Raw genomic sequence first — 23,649 nt, 5'->3', positions numbered from 1 at the left:
CGAAAGCCTTGTCAAATATGTGATCTTGTGCGCGCTGGTGTTTACAAATATGATCCTTGTACTCTGGTTTTCTTGCCCATCTTCCTCCTCCTTTTATCTTCCCTACCTCAGTCCCTTTCTTTATTTTCTTATTTTCTTTTTTCGTACAGACTTCACACAGACCTTTTCCAGACCTCAGATATACGCCACAGCCTCATTTTACATCCCCTTTCTCTTCCCTACCTCAGTCCCTTTTTTTTTCTTATTTTCCTTTTTCGTACAGACTTCACACAGACCTTTTCCAGACCTCAGATATACGCCACAGCCTCATTTTACATCCCCTTTCTCTTCCCTACCTCAGTCCCTTTTTTATTTTCCTCTCTTCCTTCTGCGTACAGCCTTCACAGAGACCTTTTCCAGACCCCAGATATACTCCACAGCCCCCTCTACACCCTTATATCTTCCCTACCTCACTTCCTTTTTTATTTTCCTCTCTTCCTTCTGCGTACAGCCTTCACAGAGACATTTTTCAGCCCTCAGATATACTCCACAGCCCAATTTACATTCTCCAGTTCTTCCTTACCCCAATCCCTTTTCTATTTTCTTATCTTCCTTCTCCATACAGCCTTCACACAGACCTTTTTCAGCCCTCAGATGTACTCCACAGCCCCATTTACATCCCATTTCTCTTCCCTACTTTAGTCCTTGTTTTTATTTTCCTATCTTCATTCTTTTTTACAGCCTTTCTCAAACCTCAGATATATTCCTCACCCCCATTTAAATCCCTTATCTCTTCCCTACCTCAGTCCCCTTTTCACTAACTCTATACACAAGCAGTCCCTTCCTAGCCCCCTTAAATCCCATATTCCAAGCCCCCAGCAGTGCAGTCAGCCCCCCTCACGGACACCTGCCCCAAGGAACCCCTCCCATGAGATAGAAGAAAAATAAAGAACCAAAGAAGATGGGAGGGAGGGATGAAGGGAAAATGGAATATAACGTGATACTTAACTACCTCATCTACCTATCTACCTCTCTACATAACCACTTCACAGACCCCCATTCATAACTACACTAATAACACCATCAACATCATCAACAGCATCACTATCATCATCAGCCCACTATCTCCCCGCCGGCGCCAGTGACCCCGCCAGCCCCAGACAGTCCCCGCCCCTCTCACATTCCCCGACGTGACCTGACCTGGCACGGGGGGATTAGATGACCTCCGCTAAGCACCTTGGATCCTTTTGCCCGCCCCGCCCCGCCCCAGCCCGCTCCCGCCTTTGCCTCGCACCGCACTACCGAGACATGATAGCAACGTCCGCCCCTCCCTCCTCTCTCCTCATCCTCCTCCTCCTCATCATCATCATCATTAGTTTATTGTCGTTATTGTTAAGGTCGTTGGTTAGTGCGTTGTCTCGTTTGAAGGTTTGTTATACTGAGAAAGTGGTTTGATTTGTTTGTTTGTTTGTTTTTCTTTCTCTCTTGATTATCTGGTTTTATTGTTGTTGTTTTTTTCTCTTTCCGTCTTTTGTTTTTTTTCCTTTTCTTTCTCTCTGTTTCCTTCTCTTCTTCTCTCCTCTCTCAAACTGATTTTATGATTGTATATTTTCTCTTCTCTGCCTTAACACCGCACTAAGAGACGGGCACCTGCACACACACACACACACACACACACACACACACACACACACACACACGCACACACAAATACCTTTCTCAACACGCCTCCACACAGATACACACACACTTTAATTGCCCATAAATCACCTTACCTATTAATACACGCGCACCCCTGTCCACACCTGCCCCACCTAAACTAATATAACCTACATACATACACATATACATACATACATACATAAGGAAGTCACAGCGAGCAATAATTTTCCAAAACCAACTCCTTTCTTTCTCTTTTCTTTCCTCTATCAAAATGGTATATTAATGGGATTTTTTTTTCTCGATTTGGTCTGTCTCTCTCTGTCTCTCTGTGTCTCTCTCTCTCTCTCTCTCTCTCTCTCTCTCTCTCTCTCTCTCTCTCTCTCTCTCTCTCTCTCTCTCTCTCTCTCTCTCTCTCTCTCTCTCATAACGATATACTAATGGTTTTTCCTCACTTTAGCCAACTTTCCTCTTGTGAAATGTTTCCTCTCCTTCCTCTACTTCTACTTCTACTTCTTCTTCGTCTCTCCTTTCCTCCTTCCAATCTGTCTGTCATCTCTCGCTGGAAAACTCTCACTGGCGATAGTGGAGATACGAGCCCTGGACAGCTTCGTGCCTCCAAAATATATTCCTCACCCATTTCCATTCCCAACAGTCGTGTATACCTTGCTTCCTCACGCCCCTTTCTATCTGGCATCTGTGTCTGATTTCCCTGAGCTAAATATTTCCCTGAGTTAACCATTTCCCTGAGCTAAACGTTTCCCTGAGTTAAACGTTTCCCTGAGTTAAACGTTTCCCTGAGTTAAACGTTTCCCTGAGTTAAACGTTTCCCTGAGTTAAACGTTTCCCTGAGTTTATCATTTCCCTTATACTTTATCTCCCTTCATATTCCTTCATTAGTCTTTCAACAGTTCACACTCACTCACTCACTCACTCACTCTCACTCTCATTTCTTTTATCATTCTCTTACTTTATCTGCTCTCTTCCTACTCCTTTGTTTTATTAGTCTTCAACGTATTTAGAATTTCCTCATTAAAAATTTTCACACGCTCTTTCGCTCACTTATTCACTTTCTTACTCACGCTCTCAATCTCACTCTCTCCTTTCTCTTATTATTTATTTAACTTTATCGCCCTCTCTTCATTCTCCTTTATTTTGTCTAGTCTTCCACGCGATAATTTTCATCTTCCTTGAATTCACACTCATTCGCTCACTTACTCACTCACTCATTTCTCTTACTTCCTTTACTTTATCGCCCTTCAAAGTCCTCTCTTTTATTTAGTCATCAACGCACTACGTCTTTCAGCAATTCACACCTTCATTCGCCCATGCACACACTCACTCTCTCTCCCTCACTCTCACTCTCTCACACTCACTCACCTCTTGCCGTATGTGAGTGGTTTCCTGCGTCCTTCGTTGGGTTCAAATTAGGGAACCTGAGAGAGAGAATTTTTTTTTTAGAAAAGACATGAGAAAAAAATATACTACTACTACTACTACTACTACTACTACTACTATTCTTTTTACAACAAAGGAGACAGCTCAAGGGCACAAAAAAAGGAAACAATAATAAAAAAAAAGCCCGCTACTCGCTGCACCTAAAAAAAAAAAAATCAAAAGAGGTGGCCGAAAGAGAGGTCAATTACTACTACTATTACTACTACTACTACTACTACTACTACTACAACCATTAATCTTATTGTTATTCACGTTCTTCGGCAAGTAAGAGGAAGAACAAAAAGAGAAAGGAAAACGTAGACTGGAAAATGAAGAAAATGTTGAAGATGAGAGCAAGAACATGACCGAGAGAGAGAGAGAGAAGCGAGGAAAACGATGAAGAGGGGAGAAAAGATGATGATGAAGGAGGAAGAGAAGGAGAAGGGAAAATGAGCAGGTCGATGAACAGAAACAACGAGAGAAAAAGACAAAATAGAGGAATACAATGACGTGAATGGACAGGAGTGGGTGGTTGGGTGGACGGGCGAGGGGGTGGAAGAGGCAGAGTGGGGGCGGATGCGGCGGGTGATGAGACATGGGTGATGTTAGCCCCGCCCTGGCGCCAACACCACCTCCACCTGTCTCCACTCTCCACTGGTCCTGCCCCGCCCCGGTCAGCCCCGCCCCGCCTTCAACCCTTACACCGCACTGCCATCAGCTCTTAAACCGCACTAAGAGACGCGCGCCCACACACACACACACACACACACACACACATACCTACACACAAATACGTTTCTCAACACACCTCCACACAGATGCACACACACTTTAATTGCCCATAAATCACCTTACCCATTAATACACGCGCACACCTGTCCACACCTGCCCCACCTACACTGATTTACATACATGTATACATACATACATACACACATACATACACTAACAAGTCACAACGAACCAAAATTTTCATAAACCAACCACTTGAAAAAAAATAGAAACGTGGGATAATATAAACAGAAAAGCAAACTGACTGACTGACTGACTGACTGACTGAACGAATGAGTGACTGACTGACAGACTACATATTATCTGACTAACTGACTGAACGGCTAACTGACTAACCGCCGCTCCCGTCCCCTAACTGATTGACTGACTGAATAATATGACTGACTGATTGATTAACTGACCAAGACTGACTAAACGATTGACTGGCTGAATGAATTAATTAATGAATGACTAACTGACTGACTGAAAAGTGACAGATTAACTTACTCATTTAGTGACTTACTGCCTGACTAACTGAATGATTGAATGAATGAGTGAATTACTAAATGACTGATTGACTAATTGATTGACTGACTATCTGACACACTACCTAAATGACAGATTGAATGACTGACTGACTGACTGACCAAATGACTGATTGACTGACTGAATACTTAGTTAACAAAATATGGAAACAAAACCAAAGAATAAATACTAACTAGGCAGAGTTGGGGGGCACACAAAATAAGTAAATAGAAGCAGACTAAACAAACAAACAGAGTAACACAAACAGAGATTAACCAAACCGACGCGCATCAACAAAACCAACAACCGAACCGAGCAGACGAGATTAACAGGAAAAGGTCAATCTTCTCGCCTCCCCCTTAGGTCGCACCGGACTCCTGATGGTGCTGATGATGCTGATGATAACGACGACCCTTGACCTGTGCATACGAAGGGTCGCCCACGTCTTGTCATGCGAGGAATTTAAATATACGAATTCCTTTACCTGTTTGTCCATGCCTGCCAACATATACCTCACCTTACTTTTTTTTTCTTTTTTTTTTTTTACAACAAAGGAGACAGCTCAAGGGCACACAAAAAGGAAACCATAATAAAAAACAGCCCGCTACAATACCTACCTTACCTACCTTATCTAATCTACCCTTTTACGTGTCTACCTGACTTTCTACTTGTCTGTCTACCTTTCTGATTCTTTTCCTACCCACATATCTCATCTACCTTACTTACCTTACAATACCTACCTTATCTAATCTACCCTTTTACATGTCTACCTGTCTTTCTACTTGTCTGTCTACCTTGCTGTTTCTTTTCCTACCCACCTATCTCATCTACCTTACCTTACTTACCTCACCTATCAACTACCTCTACCTATCTACCCACCCTACCTTTATTTTGCTACCATCTACCCCTACCTTTCTCTCGCTACCTAACCACCTACCTATCCCCAATTTCACCTTTGCAGAAATAAGGACGTTGAGGAAATAAATAAAAAAGTAAACGGTGATAAAATAAAAGTAAAAACAAAAGAATAAAGAATAAAATGTAATACGGTTCATAGTTACAACGAGGAGCTAACAGCGTAGTAGTAGTAGGTAGTGGTAGTAGTAGTAGTAGTAGTAGTAGTAGTAGTAGGGAAAATAAAGGTCACGGAAGCGATAGTAGTAGCAGTGGTAGCGATAATATTAATAGTGGTAGTATAGCGGTGATAGGCGGCGGCGGCGGTGGGGGCGGCGGGGGTGAGGGAGGCGGGGGGATCGGCGGGAGGTCGGTGGCGGACAGACAAAGGCGGAGTGAAGTGACCCACCGCCCCACGTGACACAAGTGACCTGACCGCCGAAAGGGAGCAGAAAGGAGGTCATTATCACCCGGGTTAAGGTCCCTCGGGGTGGTCATGTTTGCTTTTGGTGTCTGGGAGAATCTTAATTGGTAAAGTGGGGTGGATGAGCTCGGCCGGGGAGGAGAAGGGGGTGGGGAGAGGTGAGGGAGGATTGGGGAGCACTGGGTAGGGAGAGAAGGTAGGGAAGGAGGGGAGGGAAAGGAAGAAGTGTGGAGGAGAGAGGGAAGGTTATGAGGAAAGGGAGAAGATAATATGAGGAAGGGAGAATATACTAGGTGGGGAGAGAAGGTAGGGAAGGAGGGGAGAGGATGGGAGAAGTGTAAAGGGAGAGAAAAGGAAGGGAGAAAATTTAATATGGAAGGGAGAATATATGACTGAGAGGAAGGAGATACGGACACACACACACACACACACACTCCCCCCCACCCCCTTCCACACACACCTAAACCCCATACCAGCAAAAACATGATCAAAATAAAGAAAAGGAAAGGAAACGAAAAGCAGGAAGAGGAAAAGCGGGCGAGACAGCGAAGGAGAGAGAGAAAGAGACAGAGAGACAGCAGCAGCATCAACCAAGAGGGATTCGAACCCGCGCGCGTGTGTAGGAGGGGGATCGAGTCGCCTTCACTTACGTATTCGCGGCCGATGAGTGGGAGGAATATTAATGCATCACCGAGAACCATTGCAGTGGACAGATCATTAGTCACTGGACCCCACTTCGAAACCCGCCACCGCCGCCACCACCACCGCCGCCACCACCGCCACCGCGACCTTTCCTTTCCAATTCCTTGCCTCCATGCTCGCTTCCTCCTCTCCCCCTCCCTTTAAATCTCTCAATACACTCGTTATCTTTATCTTCTTTCACTCCTATTCTCTCCCTTTCTTATCTTCTCCCTTCCTTATCTTCTCCCTTCCCTCACATCCCTTCCTTCACAAGCCATCTTTTTATATCCTTTTATTATCCTTCTATCCTCTCTTTTTCGCTATCCTTATATCCTTCATCTCACTCCTATTTTCTCCCTTCCTTATCTTCTCTCTTCCTTCACAAGCCATCTTTTTTTATATCCTTTTACTCTCCTTCTATCTTCTTCCTTCCTTATCTTCTCTCTTCCCTCACAAACCATTTTTTTTATATCCTTCTACTATCCTTCTATTCTTTCTCTTTCTCTGTCCTTATCACCATCTCACTTCTATCTTCTCCTTTCCTTATCTTCTCCCTTCCTTCACATCCCTTCCTTTACGAGCCCTTCCTCCTCTCTCCTTTACTCACAATGTTTTTTTTTTTTGTTTTTTTTGGCGGTAATGGAAACACTTACACACTGACACACTCATACTTACGCACTCACGCACACTCGCACGCACACTTACATACTCACGGGGCAATAAAAAAAAAATTAAAAAAACAGAAAACAAAAAAAATGAAAGGCAGATTAGTCCTTTATTAATTTCGCCTCCTTGTTTTTTTTTTCTTTTCTATAAATTAAGTAAATAGTCATAACTGAGGTTTAGTAAAATATAAGTATGAGGAAAAATGTTCGTCAGATGTTATTTTTTTGTAGTTTTATTTATTTTTTTATCGGTAAAGGAAGCAGATCGAGAGTTTGACAGAATTAACAAAATGAAAGTAAAATAGTAGTATATTTTTTATTATTATTATTACGAGAGTTTAATTATTGTACTGGTGTTACGTTGTCGTGAATGTTGTATATATTTATAAGTTTGTTTATTTGTTCGTTATCAAAAAAATAATTAGTGGCAATATATATTTTCATTTTTATTCCCTGCGTTTTGCGGTTCCCTTCAGTCGCTGTCTCTTGTATTATGTCTCTTCTTATTTCCAGCGTTAATTTATGTTTTTATTTTATTTTTGTACCTGTTCCCAATAAAACTAATAATTGTAATTGTGTTCTCAACAAGTCTGAACAGCTTTAAGTACCATGTTATTTTTTTTTTGTCGTGTGTGTGTGTGTGTGTGTGTGTGTGTGTGTGTGTGTGTGTGTGTGTGTGTGTGTGTGTGTGTGTGTGTGTGTGTGTGTCACTTAACTCGTACCCTCGACCATTGTGTATTACTGGTATATGTTCTTGCTTCTTCTACCTTCAAATAACTGACATTATTGCAACTTTATACCGCATCGTTCATTCCACTTCATTACAGAGCTTGATTCTTAAACCTCTTCCCGTAACTCTTTATTTTGTTGCATTTTAAACCTTCAGACCCCAAAATCCAACCAATACTTTCCACTTATCTCGAGTCTGCCTTCCTGTATATAAAACAATGATATATTCTCCAAGCCGAAGCAGACATTTCACTCCGTTACAAATAATAAAAAATATATATATGTTAATTAAATGATATACGATGAAAAGTTCTCTAGAGAGACATAAACCCTTCCCTGATACATAAAACAGCGGACTGCACCTAATCGCTTCATTCCGGCGGTCCGAGTGTCGCTAATAAGCCGTAATAGCCGACCGCCCCCGACGCTTATCTGAGGGGCCGCGGGCGATGACGCAACACGCCGAACACATGACAGGAACAGGAACTCGGCGAAACAAAGTATTCCATTGGGTTCTAACGGGCAAGGACATAGCCAGAAGCACACACACACACACACACACACACACACACACACACACACACACACACACACACACACACACACACACACCTGCACCTGACCCACCTGCTAATGAGTATCTGAATTTCATCTCAAGAGGAGGGAGGAGAAATAAGAGGAGGAGGAGGAGGAGAAGCCGTAGACGCGAGTGAGGAAACTAAAAAATAAAAAGCGAGGGAAAGGAAATGGAGAAAAAGGATAAAGTAACAGAAGAAGGAGAAGAAAAAGAGAAGAACAGGAGGAGTAGGAGGAGGAAGAGGCCTAGTTCACAACAACTAGGTTTATGGAAGAAAGAAATAGCATGAACACGAAGATTTTAACATGCTCCATCTCTCACTTCATCACAGAGTCTATCTTGGAGCGCCTCTTGAGGACTAACATGACAACTATAGAACCAGGAACAGCAGGAGACGCATTAGCCAGCAGTCAGACGCGCCTTGCAATATATCGTTTACTGCTCTGATGACAACGTTCACGCATACACTCACAAAGTCGAGAAGTATAAGGAGAGGCTTCCATCCAATTAGGAGCAGTAAGTAGCGGTTTTTTTTTATTATTGTTTTATTTTTTATTTTACGCCCTTGCATTGTCTCCTCTGCTGTAAAAAAAAAAAAATATCCGGGGGCAAGGAGTAATCGAGAAGGGAAGGAAAATGATAAGAAATGAGAGCAATGTGGATAACGCACCTGATCCACACGCTTCCACCTTCGCCTTCCTCTAACCTTCCGTCTCAACCCTCCACTTTTTGTACTTTTCTTCCCTTTTTCTGGCCATCGCGTCGGAGGCCCTTTATCCGTTGCCTTCCCTGCTCTCCGTTTTTCATGTTTCTTGCTTCGCGTTCCTTTATGCTTTTGTCTCCTCCCTGAATTTTTTTTTTACTTTTCTTCCCTTTTTCTGGCCATCGCGTCAGAGGTCAGTTATCCGTTGGCTTCCCTGCTCTCCCTCTTTCGTGTTTCTTTCTTCGCGTTCCTTTATGCTTTTGTCTCCTCCCTGAATTTTCTTTTTACTTCTCTGTTCTTATTCTAACCTTTGCGTGGGAGGCCCTTTATCTGTTGCCTTTCCTGCTTTCCCTTTCTCTCCGTCCCTCTCCTTGGCATGGCTGAGGAGTGTTTTGTGTCATCTTCACCTTCCTTTATGGTTTTGTCTCCTCCATCCATTTTTGTACTTTTGTCCTTTTTCTAACCTTTGCGTAGGAGGCCCTTAATTCTTTGGCTTCCCTGCTCTCTCTTTCTCTCCATCCGTCTTTCTCCTTGGTATGGATGAGGAGAGTTATGTGTTACCTCAGCCCTGGCGTGTTTTCAGGGAGGGAGACGTTAATTTTTTTTTTTTTACAGCAAAGGAGACAGCACAAGGGCAAAAAAAAAAGAGGAAACAATAAAAAAAAGCCCGCTACTCGCTGCTCCTGTAAAGTATCCTAAGAGGTGGCCGAAAGAGCAGCCAATTGCCTCGCTATATTTCGTGTTTCTCTTAATATTAACGTTGAGATCCTCTTGGCGTGGTGTTCTTCAAGGCTCTCCTCCTCCAGTTCGTCCGAAGCCCGTTTGTTGTGCTCACCGATGGTCGTTTTAGTTCTGTGAGCCACGAGTCTTGTCCTTCAGTCGGGTCGTCCTTAGCGGCGTCGCGTGACCTCCCTTCCTTCCTTGCCCGAAATGGACCGCCGTCGCTGCCGCTTCGTGGAGGAGGAGATGTAGGTGGGGATGGCGGGGGTGGGGGTGGTTGGGGTTTTCTTCCTTATCACCTTCTGCATGAATTGAGTGAGCACGTTGTAGTGTTGTTGTTGTTGTTGTTGGTGGTGGTGGTGGTGGTGGTGGTGGTGGTGCCCCTCAGTCGCCTTTTCGGAGGGCCTCCTCGTCTTGGGATGGTGGTGGTGGTGGTGCAGGTAGTGGGGGCAGTGGTGCTGATGGTGCTGACGGTGGTGGTGGAGGTGGTGGTGATGGTGGAGGAGCTGTTGGTGGCTACGGCTCAACAATTTGATATCAGCTGGTCATTCAGACGTTCCCGCGGCCGCCTGAGGTTGATATGCCGATCCTCAACTCTCACTGAGCTAAATATATTTTTATCTGTCCCCGCCGCCGCCGTGAATTACTCATGGGCTCCTCTCGTTCCCTGGGGAGGGTGCTTCACCAGGGCCTCCGAGAGCCTGGAAGCTGGCGCGGCGCCGGCGGGAGGTGGGACGCAGCCACATTACCCTGCGAGGCGGGTGTTCGCGGCCGTGTCTCCGCGCCTATCTGCTCCCATCTCCAAATCTAATGACCGGACCTTCATAAAACCTGCCATTTTCCCATTCACTAATAGGCCACACCTGTGAGGGACGGTCCCCAGGGGGGTCGAAAACAAACACTGAAGCGGCACGAGCAGGCCCCGCCCCTTCACGCCCTGCCCCGCCTCCTCCGCCACGCTGGCCGGGCACGCCCCTCCCCCTCGCAGGGTTAGCTCGCCGCTGACTGGCTGGCGGGGGCGGGGGCGTGGCCTGGCTACATACAAAACGTACTACATGGGCCAAATTAAGGTAGTCCTCGACAAGCACTCGTGAATGACACGTAGAGTCGGCCTGCTGGCGAGCTAGTGAAGCGGTGGAGCCGAGTGCAGTGTATCAGTGGCGTGAGGGGACAGTCGGTGCGGTGTGTCGCAGACTTAACATGTACGAGGAGGAGCTGCTGTACCTCCGCAGCCGCGGCATGGCCCCGGCCGGCCCGCTGGGCCTCCACCCGTACTTGGGCGGCGGCCTCCCTGCTAACCTGACGGACCACCTCGACAAGTACCACCGTCTAGGGTTCCACGGTAAGTCTTGGCGGCTCCGCGGCGACGCCTCCTTCACACACTTGTAGTTGCTGTTGTTATAGTCACTGTTCCGCCGAGCCTGTCTCGCTGGGAACTGTTGCCACCCTTCACTGTCTCTCTTGGCTTGTGGAAAATTGGAGAGACTTTCTTCTACTGGAGTCGAGTGTAACAGTGGTCCTGGTGTTCCCACAGGCGGCCTTCCCCCCCAGTCCCCCTTTGCCCACGGCTTCTCCGCGGACTACCTGAAACCTCCTGTGCACTGCGGAGGCTTCCCCGCGCCGGGGCTGCCGGGGGGCAAGCCTGACCCTCGCATCAAGGTGCGCCTCGAGAATGAAAACCTGTGGAACCAGTTTAACAAATTTGGCACCGAGATGATCATCACCAAGCTGGGCCGGTGAGTGTTCTGAGTCTTGTGTACAGCCTTACACCCCCCACACACGCATGTACACCCTTCAATGTGCACACCCACCCACTCAAACACACACACACACACACACACACACACACACACGTAATCACGCCCCACCATCCCCGCCACATTCATGAGCACTTCAGATAAGCATTCCTCCCGCCGCCGCCGCCGCTTCAGAGCTCGGCCGCCTCCGCCGCGGCTCACCTGACGCTCCGACAATTCAATTTATCTCCGCCTCTTGTTCCGCCGGAAACAGTGGGCGGCGGTGATAGGGGACCATTCTGGCAGGCCGCGTGTGGCCCGTGTAATCCCGCGGGCCACCGCCACCGCCCGCCGCCCGCCGCTAATCATAACCTGAGCCGCCGACGCCGCCGCCGCTGACCGCTGCCCGCCTCGTTGCGCCGCGCAGAGCTGCCCTGATTTATGAATGCCCCCAACCCCCGTTTTTCCCTTTATTTCATTGTATTCACGTCACAATCTGAGACGACTCCTGCAGCAGGCGGGGTCGGGGCGGCCTCGGCGTGATCCAGTAATCCTTGGCCGACGCGCGGCGCGGCCACACACAGCGCCGCCCGCGGCACACACAACCATTTCTCTTCCGTCATTAATCCTCGGGACGACATGTCTTCTGGAATTACTTCAACCTTTTTTTTGTTTATCAGTTCACTATCTCCATGATGATATACATGCATTTCCTTCACCGGCGAGCGGGTGCACAGTCACGCGCCCAAAGGCTGTGCATCCCTGCTCTCCTCCCTCACACCCTCCCGCGGGACAGGCCCGAGGCACGCCGCCGCCCGGCCCGCCGCGATGCGTCACATTACTCTCCTCCTAAACCCACGGCCCACAGCACTCCTATTATCCCTCCATCCTTACCTCCCTTCCTCCCTCCATCCTTACCTCCCTGCCTGCCTTCCTCCCTCCATCCTTACCTCCCTGCCTGCCTTCCTCCCTCCATCCTTACCTCCCTTCTTCCATGTATCCTTACCTGCCTGCCTTTCCTTCCTCCTCCCTCCTCTCCCTTCACAACATCTCTTTTTTAATCCATTCCTCCTCCTACATCCCTGTCTCCTTTCCTCTCTCGCGGCACTCTTTGCTCCCTCTGTCCCTCTCTCCCTCCCCGCCTCCCATCCCTCCCTTCAGGTGCCTCGTCTACCTGCCTTAATGACTTACCTAAGAACACAATCACTAGGCGGGCAAAACTTGCGATAAACGAGTATTTACTTTAAAAAAATACACAAATTAAACTACACGCCAGGATATGTACTAATAAGCATTACTGATATAGTCTTTTTCTTTATAATGACGCATCAAGCAAAATATCTACACAAGCACATATGAAAATTACTTCTACTGTTAGCATTGAATGTATTAGTATTATTATTATTATTATTATTATTATTATTATTATTATTATTATTATTATTATTATTATTATTATTATTATTGGTGTTATATTATTATTATTAATGGCATTTATATTTCATTACTAAAAATATTTTCACTATCACTAATAATATCACCATCAATAACAGTATTAACAGCAGTAGTAGTACGGTATTTTTTCCGTTACTCTCGTCAGTATTTATTCAAGAAAATTATCAGCAATTTTTCAATGTTAGTATTTTCCTTATTCTTATTACTACCATTATTATCATTATCATTATTTTTTTACAATTTTTATTATTATTATTATTATTATTATTATTATTATTACTATTACTAATATTATTGGTAGTAGTAGTAGTAGTAGTAGTAGTAGTATCATTACCATTATCATATATTATTGTTTTTATTATTATTATTATTATTATTATTATTATTATTATTATTATTATTATTATTATTATTATTATTATTGTTAGTCTTATCATTATAAACATTATTACTGTGAGACATTACAATAACAGCATCATTAGATTTCCTGTACTGGCTAGTCATTCTTTACTCTTCATTCGAGACACAAACACTATATTTACCACCCGCCCGCTTGGTCTGAACTCCTCGCGGCAAGTCAATGGACGCAGCAAATAAACCACAATCGTGTTCACCCTCGACGCCAAAATAACTACATTCTTCTTTGTCAAATACACAGAAGGAAAAATACAATCTATTTTAACCTCAGCGTACTGAAATAAGTGCTTCGTCGTCGTGACATTACAAATTAAACTTTATTCACCATTAATGTTTAAATCGTTTTTAGGAATAAGGGGAACTTTTTATACACATCGTTTAAAGATAATAGTCTTCCCGACGATAAAAAAAAAATAAACTAATCTTATCATTTTCGAGAACTCTGTCGTTCGGGGCCGCGTTGTGAGGCATCACGGAATAAAGAAAAAAAGAAAAGCAAGCGTCCAACAAGATTTATGGTTCCGAACTTCCTGAGTCAATTAATGAATGCAAACTGTGGGGTTGGATCCGCTGATTGCCACGGGAAGGTGTTGAGGGAGAAGTGTGTGTGTGTCGGGGGTGTGAGGGATGTGTGTGTGTGTGTGTGAGAGAGAGAGAGAGAGAGAGAGATATTGGAGGCGCGGTGATAACAGGGACGCTTGGACAAGATGCTGCGTGCTTGAAAATTGCGTCGTGGTGTGAATGTCCTGATAAGGCGGGGCGGGGCGGAGAAAGATGTGGATGGCAGGTGGATGACTCTGTGTCGGGGGAGGCAGAGGGGTGGAGAGGTGGAGAGTGACCTCGTAACAATGTGCAGGGGCAGGGGCAGGGGCAGGGTGGGGTGGCAGTGTGACCTCATCAGGCGGCGCGGCGGTAACCTGATCAGCGCGGCCGTCCGTGTGTGTGGTCGCCCCGGCCGCCAAGTGTCGCCGCGTCTCGCTGTTTGAGTGCAAATGTTTGAGTCACTTTAGGTCGTCAACAAGACCCGCTCAAGTGTTTTCCGCGGCCCTTCACGCGGCGCCTCATCCCCTCCCTCTCCTACACGCTAGCACGCACTCACACACACACACACACACACACACACCCTCCCCACCCGGGCCATCGCGTCCGTAACCTGACTGTTTACTCTTCCCACAGGCGAATGTTCCCGACGGTGAAGATGTCGGTGAGCGGCCTCGAGCCCAACACCAAGTACTTCGTGCTGATGGACATCGTGCCGGCCGACGACTCGCGCTACAAGTTCCAGGGCAAGGAGTGGGTGGTGGCGGGCAAGGCCGAGCCGCACATGCCCGGCCGCCTCTACATCCACCCGGACTCGCCGGCGTCGGGGGCGCAGTGGATGCGTCACCCGATCAGTTTCCAGAAGCTGAAGCTGACCAACAACAACCTGGACCAGCAGGGCCACATCATCCTCAACTCCATGCACAAGTACCAGCCAAGGATACACGTGGTGGCCGCGCCGGACATCGTGTCGTTGCACTGGGCCGCCTTCAACACCTTCACCTTCGCCCAGACCTCCTTCACGGCCGTCACTGCCTACCAGAACGAGCGCATCACGCAGCTCAAGATCGACAACAACCCGTTTGCCAAAGGTTTCCGTGAGAACGGTCAACTCCGCTCCAAGAAGAGGTCAGGCGGCACCTCGCCCACCGCCAACGAGATCACCACCACGCCGGAGAAGACGCCCGACGCTGACGATGGTGAGGCTTACTCTCTTTCCTGTTTAGTTGTTGTTAATGACACACGTGACCCCGACTTTAGTCCGACTCAGCTATGAAGTCAGTTAAGGCGGGCCCCACTTGGGTAGTTCCCTGCCTTGAGCGCTGCAAAATCTTATTGCATTTATACAGAATACTTTATACACAATATCAAATATTACGTAGAAGACAAATGAGGGAGAGACTGATGCATTGGGGTGGTGGTACAGCAGCGCCGTGAAGAGGCTCGGGACCACCCAAACTGACTTCATATTTGTGTCGGACTGTAGCCTTGCTCCACCCGACTCACTCCTTCACTTCAGTGCTTCATCTCGCTGTCCTACTCCCATCCTTCCTCTCTGCTTGCTCCCCATCCACTCCCGCTTCCCGACCCAGCTAAAACACTCCCCCGTCTCCCCCACAGCCACCCTGGACAAGCGCGCGCGGCTCAACAGTGTGGACAGCGGTGACCTGGACGCCTCGGACATTGACGAGCGTCCCGCGTCCTCCATGTCCGTGGAGAAAGACCCCGGAGACGAGAAGGTGGACGTGGAGAGCCCGCCCACGCCTCCCCCGCCCTTCCTGCCGCCGCCGCAGATCATCAAGTCTGAGGTGGAGGAGGCCTCGCCCTCCCTCGTGTCGCCCCTGGTGTCCGCCGCCTCCATGATGGCCGCCGCCGCCGCCGCCTCAGAAGCCAGGAAGCCCCACACAGAGTCGCCTCTGCCGCCCGAGCCGCGGCCCCACGAGGTGAGCATGCTGTCCCCCGCCGCGCCGCGCCCCTGCCTGCCCTCGCCCACCTACTCCACGGGCCTGCCCGGCGGCCTGCCTCCCACCATGCCCGGCGGCTCGCTGCCCTACCCGTACCTCTACTACAGCCACATGATGTCGCCCTACCTACTAAGCCGCGCCCCCGGCCTGCCCGCGCCGCCCCTCGACAAGGCGGCGGGCGCCGCCAGGGACCTGTACGGCTACCCCGCCTACCTGAGGCCGCCCGCGCCCCACCCATCCTCCCTCACCACGCCCTCGCGGCCGGCGCCCATCCACCCCTACAGCTACGCCCTGCCGCCTCAGGTGCCCGCCAACCTGTGAGGGCCGCAGCGGCACCCCGCGGGTCGCCCAAGTCACGCCTCGCCCCATCCCGGCCCGCGGCGCCCACACATCACCGCCCATCCGCCATCCTCATCATCAGCTCACTGCGCGGCCGCTCGCGTCCTCGTCTGTGTCGTCCTCGTCCTCGTCCTGGCGTCATGCCGGCCCAGCCCCGCTAGGCCACGCATGTGCCCGTCGCCCTGCATCACACAGGTGCCAAAGATTTTTTTTTCGTACAGTTTCGTATTTATTTATTTTTTTAATCGTCGTTGAATGGTGCTTTATGTACATAGTGTCAGGAGTGTGTACAGCGTTGTTCGGTGGAGAAGACGGGTAACGCAGGAGGCGCGTCTCGCTCCTCCCTCGGTGTTTGTAATAAAGGCAATAATACGAACACCAGCTCTCATTTACCCTCCACGACAAACTCGCCCATAACACCCAACACACACGACCGTTCCTTTACATTCTTATTAATATCCAAGTCCATTTTACTTCTCATAAATTCCCCGATTCTTCACCCACATCATTTTCCCCGACTCTCCCTTCCTTAAACACTTCCCCTTCTTTCCTTCCTATCCATGTATCTTTCTCCCTCCCTCAATGTCTCACTACATATTTTCTCTCGCTCATCGGTCATTCCAGCGACACAGCAATTCCCAGCTTCTTTATCCACATATATTTTTTCAAACTCCCTTCCTTAAACACTTCCCCTTCTTTCCCTCCTACCCATGTATCTTTCTCCCTCCCTCAATGTCTCACTAAATATTTTCTCTCCCTCATTGGTCATTCCAGCGACACAGCAATTCCCAGCTTTTTTACCCACAGGTTTTTTTTTTCCAACCCTCCCTTCCTCAAACACCCTTCCCCTTCTTTCCTTCCTATCCATGTATCTTTCTCCCTCCCTCAATGTCTCACTAAATATTTTCTCTCGCTCATCGGTCATTCCAGCGGCACAGTAATTCCCAGTTTCTTTACCCACAGTTTTTTTTTCCAACCCTCCCTTCCTTAAAACACTTGCCCCCTTCCTTATTCCTTACCCATGCATCTTTCTCCGTCACTAAACGTTTCACTAAATATATTCTGTCGCCCATCCGTCACTCCAGCGTCACTTCTCTCTCCCTCCCTCTCTCTCTATCGTCCTTTTCAACACTCCTTCCCACAGGTTTGCAGCACTGATACACTAAGAGCCATATTCTTAGACATTTCGACGGCAAAGCACACACACTTTGACAAGGCTTTCGTAGGTGTTGTGGGCATTTCCACGGGTACCTTCATGACTCTGGTGGTAGTCTGACCCTTCCTCTGTACCATGAACCTATGGAAACAGTCATTAGAACCAGGTTAATCTACTTATCGGCCTTTTGATATAGTTGATGTGAGAGAACGAGGCATCTGAGAATAGCGACCTAGGACTCCGGCAGAAAAAGTAAACAGATCCACGCTCACCTTCCTCCCTATGAACATCTGAACGCCGAAGTCAGACCCACATTAATTGATTCGACAAAGAACTGGCGGCCCCATTAAGTCCAGGCAATTAACTTCCCTGATTATGATGGCATCTACTGATCAACGTCAGGACAATTACGACAAAACATTAGTTGACTCTGCTGTATAAGAGATAAGCACACGCACACACGCACACACACACAACAACAACAACAACAACAACATCATCATACCGCAGGGAGGAGAATAACATACTTCCGATAGCAGAAATAACATTGAAGAGAGTAAGGGAAACAATACTACCACTACTACTACTACTACTACCACTACTACTACTATTGCTACCACAACCACCACCACTACTACTACTACTACTACTACCACTACTACTACTACTACTGCCGTAACATACAAATTAATGGCAATGTTCGTGTAATACAGGAAAAAAATATTCACTTTAACAATACAAACAAGACTGCAATTAAGTAGCCAAAAAATACAAATAAAACAGCTGAAGATGAATATGAATAAAGCAAGATATACAAAAAAACATATACAAATAAATCAAGTCTGTATCACAAGGAAGTTTGAAGAGAAATTAAGCAGCGCTGATATGCAAAAAAAATAAATAAATCAACAAAAATAAATAAATAAATGAAATATAAATACTCACAAGGCCAGTTCCGGTCCTATAATATATATTCATTAGTTATTCTTATCATCATTATCAATCAGTTTCAAAAGACGAGCAACAAAATTATCACATCTACGCGGCGAAAATTCCAAAGCAGCTGCGGAGCGTTTGGATAAAAAATGAAGAGGAGGAGGAGCAGTAGGAGGAGGAGGGGGGAGGAGGAGGAGGAGGAGGAGGGGAAGCAGCGTCAACAGAGAAGAGAAGACAACGCTGAACTTTGATGGAGAGAAGCAAGTCATCGGAAACTACCTCATCTTTTACAGTTTTCCGGTGGTGGTGGTGATGGTGGTGGTGGTGATGGTGATGGTGGTGGTTTGGGTAATCATCATATATATACCTTTTTTCTGCCTTACTTGCCAACTCATACAGTCTTGCTCACTCCCTTTACTTAGGCCTTCTGTAACGATACTTAAGGTTTGATACGTGTTTCTGTCCTGTGATCGAAGGTGACAAAACCCAAACCGTGAAGAAGAAAATCACTTTGATAGATTTAGGAATAGATAGATAGATAGATGAATAGATAGATAGATTGATAGATATAGGAACTCTCCCTCTAGTCACCGCGAAGAATTATTAACAGAGGCAATGGCGGTTGAATAAATAAATAAATAAGTAAATAAATGAAGAAAGAAATATGTAAGTAAATCAATAAAGATAGAGAAAAGGAAAGAAAAAAATAGAAAAAGAAAAAAGAAAGGAAGGAAAAAATAAACAAGAAAGAAAGAAAAAGTAAGAAGGAAAGAAAGATAGAAAAAGAAAGAAAAAGAAAAGAAAAGGAATGAGGGAAAAAATAAATAAGAAAGATAAAGAAAAGTAAGAAAGAAAAAAAAAGAAAAGGAAGGAAAAATAAAGGAGAAAAAAATACAAAACTGCTTAATCCGTCAGACTACGAAAAATTTATTACTGAACCAAAAATAAATACTAACAAAAACAAATGCATAAAATAAATATTCATCTCTATAAATAAAAGGATGTAACTGTAAATAAAGAAAACTAGACACAAGTGAGAGAATGAAATACCAAAACAAGTGAACAAATAACAAATGCATAAAAAATATATATAAACACAAACAAGAATGAACGCGCCTCAAGGTAAATAAGTAAACAAGTCGACGAGATAAACAAGCTGAAGTGACAAAGAAACAAGACAGAGAAGACAAACAAAGCAACCAAAACAAGACAATTTTAAGACACACAGACACACAAAGAAGAAAAACGAGACAATCAAGGCAAAACAAAGTTAGGACACACAGACACACAAACAGGCAAACAAGACAATCAAAACAAGACAACGTAAAGACACACAAACAAGACAAACAAGACAATCAAGAAAAACAAAACGATCAAAACAAACAAGACAATCAAAACAACACAACGTAAACACACAGACAAACAAGCAAGACAAATCGAGACAAATCAAGACAATCAAAACAAAACAACGTTAACACACACACACACAGACACACAAAACAAACAACGGAAGCGATACAGCGTTGACCCATGCAACCACAAGCGAGTGTCTGCCCCCCTTCCCCCCCTCCCCCCCGACAACACCTGTCTCCCGTATCTGCAGGTGACTCACTAATTAACTCAAGTATTGCTCAGACCCTCCCACACTCACCTTGACTCACTACGCTCAAAGGTAACACTCATTTACACTAACTCTCATTCTGTCTCTGTATCTATCTGTGTCTCTGTCCCATTCCCTCTCCCTCTCCCTCTCCCTCTCCCTCTCCCTCTCTCTCTCTCTCTCTCTCTCTCTCACACACACACACACCTGGCCGCATTCCTCCCCTTACAGCAGGTGATATATTACACTTTACCTTAATTAATTTACAGGTGAACAATTTTTTTTTATCTCTAATGAACGTGAGTAAAAGGAAGGGTTTGAGAGTCACCTTGATTTACAGGTTAATTATATATACGATTTTTCTTTTTATCTTTACCAACTACAACCCCTTACAGCTCCCTTACACTTCCCCAGCAACCCCTTACGCCTCTTTTTGCACCATTTCACCCCTTAAAACCACCCTTATATTCCCTTAAAACCACCCTTACTTCCACTACACCCCTTAAAACCACACTTACATTCACTACACCCCTTAAAACCACCCTTACATTCCCTAATACCCCTTAAAACCACCCTTACATTCCCTAACACCCCTTAAAACCACCCTTACATTCCCTAACACCCCTTAAAACCACCCTTACATTCCCTAACACCCCTTAAAACCACCCTTACATTCCCTAACACCCCTTAAAACCACCCTTACATTCCCTAACACCCCTTAAAACCACCCTTACATTCACTACACCCCTTAAAACCACCCTTACATTCCCTAACACCCCTTCAAACCACCCTTATATTCCCTTAAAACCACCCTTACATTCCCTAACACCCCTTATAACCACCCTTACATTTCCTTATATTCCCTTACATTCCCATTACATCCCCTTACACCCCTTACAGAACCCCTTACACAACCCCTTACATCCCTTTCCGCCCTCCTCACATCCCCCTACACCCCCCTCACGACTCCCTTAGACCCCCCTATACCCCCTTACAGTCCTCCTACACTTTGATATACAGGTTAATGATTGATGTGTTTTCGCTCTGTAATGACTGAAGGAAGTGTGATGAATGGACGCGGCAGGTGACAGGTGTAATATTTTTTTCTTCAACAATGCGATAAAAAAGTGGAGGAGGAATATGAGATTGAAAAAATGGAGAAAAATGAAGGAGAAAATAATGGTAGGGGGAAGAGGAGATGAGGAGAAAAATGGATGATTAAAAAAACAAAGAGAAGAGTGTAAGAAGAAAAAATGAAGGAGAAAATAGTGGTAGGGGGAAGAGGAGATGAGGAGAAAAAATGGATGATAAAAAAATGAAAGAGAAAAATTTAAGAAGAAAAAATGAAAGGAGAAAGAAATGAAAAAAATAAAAGGAGAGAAAGCGAAGGAGAAAATAACGGAAGGAGAAAAAAAATGAAGAGGGAAGAGAAGATAGAAATGGAAGATACAAATAAAGAGGAAGAGGAGAGGAGGAAAAAAATAGAAGGAAAGAAAAAACGAAGTAGGAAAAAATGGAAAAATAAAATAAAAGGAAGTAGGAAAAAAAATTGAAGAGGGAAGAGAAAATACAAACTTTAATGGAAGATACAAATAAAGAGGAAGAGGAGATGAGGAAAAAATAGAAGGAATGAAAAAATGAAAGAAGGAAAAAATAGAAGGAAAGAAAAAACGAAAAGAGGAAAAAATGGAAGGAAAGAAAAACCGAAAAACTGAATAAGAAAAAAAATTAAAAAAACGAGGAAGAGGAGAAGTGGAGATACAAATGAAGGACAGAAAAGGAGGAGAAAAAGGAGATGAGGAGATACAAATGTGAAATAACTGGGAGGAGGAAGAGGAGGAGGAGGAGGAGATGAGGTGGCGGGGCTTAAGTAAAGAGAGTGAAGATAACGAAACAGAAGCTGGTGTAGGGATAAGGAGATAAAGGAGGAGGAGGAGGAGGAGGAAGAAGAGAAGGAAGAGGAGGAGGAGGAGGAAGGAGAGAGGTAGAATGACAAGTTACGACAAATATAACACAAAACGAACGAAGGACAGTCTTATAAGGAAGCTAGGAGGAGGAGGAGGAGGAGGAGGAGGAGATGAGAGGCAAGTCTTAAGAGCCACTTGTCGGGAGGTATTATCGGAGGAAAGATAAGGAAGGCGTCGCTACCTTTGTGACGCTTCTTCTCTCCCTCTCCCTCTCTCTCTCTCTCTCTCTCTCTCTCTCTATAACACACTACGGTGACTCATGGAGATGTCACTGCTACTTCTTGTCCTCCTCCACCTCTCTTATCTCCTCCTCCTCCTCCTCCTCCTCCTCCTCCTCCTCCTCTACACCTGTTCCTCTCAGGGTACCAAAAGAGGGTTGCGTCATCACTATTATTATTATTATTATTATTATTATTATTATTATTATTATTATTATTATTATTATTATTAAATTATTATTGTTGTTGTTATTTGCTATACTGTTGCCGCTGTTTACTTTTCTGTTTACGCTGCACCCCTCCTCCTCCTCCTCTCCCTCCCCCTCCTCTTCCTCTTCCTCCTCCTCCTCCTCCTCTTCCCCCCCCTACTCCTCCATCTCCTCCTATTCGTCATCCTTCTCAACATTTTCATCACTTTTATTGTCCTTTTTTTTATTCAGTTCTTCCTTCTCCTTCAAATTCTTCTTGCTCCTCCTCCTCCTCCTCCTCCTCCTCCTCCTCATTATCTTCCCCACTGCCAACAGCCACTCCTCACGCTGTTGCTGTTGCTTTCTCATCTTTCTTCACGAGCCTCACTCACGCCACACACACACACACACACACACACACACACACACACACACACACACACACACACACACACACACACACACGTGACAAACAGTCGTTCAAAGTGTGTGTGTGTGTGTGTGTGTGTGTGTGTGTGTGTGTGTGTGTGTGTGTGTGTGTGTGTGTGTGTGTGTGTGTGTGTAATAATAATAATAATAATAATAATAATAATAATAATAATAATAATAATAATAATAATAATAATAATAATAATAATAATAATAATAATAATAATAATAATAATAATAATAATAATAATAATAATAATAATAATAATAATCTTTCTTTCCTACTTTGTCTTTTAAATTCCTCTGATACGGTCTTTCAATTTTCGTAGTTTGGTTTACATTTTCAGTTTCGTCTTTGTACCTTTAGGCTCGTGGTCCACCATCATTATAACTGTCAATCCTTCTTCGCCTCATTTTTTTATAGTTTCATTGTCATCCTCTATTTTTATCTGTCTCCAGCTCGCCAGATTCAGTTCATACTTTTCGTCTATGGTCGCTTCCGTATCTCACTATAGTTTTTCCTCAAGTAACGCATCGCTTTTTCTAGACTCCCCGTTTTCAATGTTTCTGCTTCTATATATTTTTTTTTTCTTCCTCAGTTTCAATTTCCAACCTGATTTTTATTAACGTTTCTAAACTTATCCCTCCTAAATTTACTCCTATTTCTCTATTGTTCTATCCTAATGAATTCGTTTTAAGTGTTTCTCCTCTTCTGTATCTTTCTCTCGTTTCCTCAACTTCAATTTCGTACCAGATTTTGTTCTTGATTCTAAACTTCTCTTCTAAATCTACTTCTATGACCTTATTTTTCTGTCCAACTGGGTTCCTGTCACTCTACGCGCTCCTTCTGTCCCTCCGTCAGTTTCACCATCAGCATGTTCTTGACGGAGGCTCACACTCGTATCATCAAACGTTTGGGGTCCTTGTTACGACTATTTTT

General features: G+C 45.3%; 1 protein-coding gene and 1 long non-coding RNA gene across 2 annotated transcripts in view; one reads left to right on the top strand and one right to left on the bottom strand.

The window, feature by feature from the left end:
• LOC126983012 (uncharacterized) overlaps positions 1-23,649 on the bottom strand; it is a 131,955-nt gene that overhangs the window by 32,776 nt on the left and 75,530 nt on the right. Inside the window, exon 3 of the long non-coding RNA XR_007735478.1 lies at positions 3,019-3,074. This is a non-coding gene — a long non-coding RNA (uncharacterized LOC126983012). The remainder of the gene's footprint in view (positions 1-3,018; positions 3,075-23,649) is intronic.
• On the top strand, positions 10,239-16,591 carry LOC126983011 (T-box transcription factor TBX6-like). Its single transcript, XM_050835422.1, has 4 exons — positions 10,239-11,106; positions 11,299-11,500; positions 14,549-15,111; positions 15,533-16,591. Exons 1-4 carry the CDS (start codon positions 10,965-10,967, stop codon positions 16,195-16,197), a joined length of 1,572 nt encoding a protein of 523 aa, XP_050691379.1. The 5' UTR covers positions 10,239-10,964; the 3' UTR covers positions 16,198-16,591.

The sequence above is a fragment of the Eriocheir sinensis genome, chromosome 52, assembly GCF_024679095.1.
Source record: "Eriocheir sinensis breed Jianghai 21 chromosome 52, ASM2467909v1, whole genome shotgun sequence".
In the NCBI taxonomy this organism is placed as follows: Eukaryota; Metazoa; Arthropoda; class Malacostraca; order Decapoda; family Varunidae; genus Eriocheir; species Eriocheir sinensis.
Note: the sequence above shows the minus strand (reverse complement) of the source record. Positions and strands in the feature narration are given on the sequence as shown.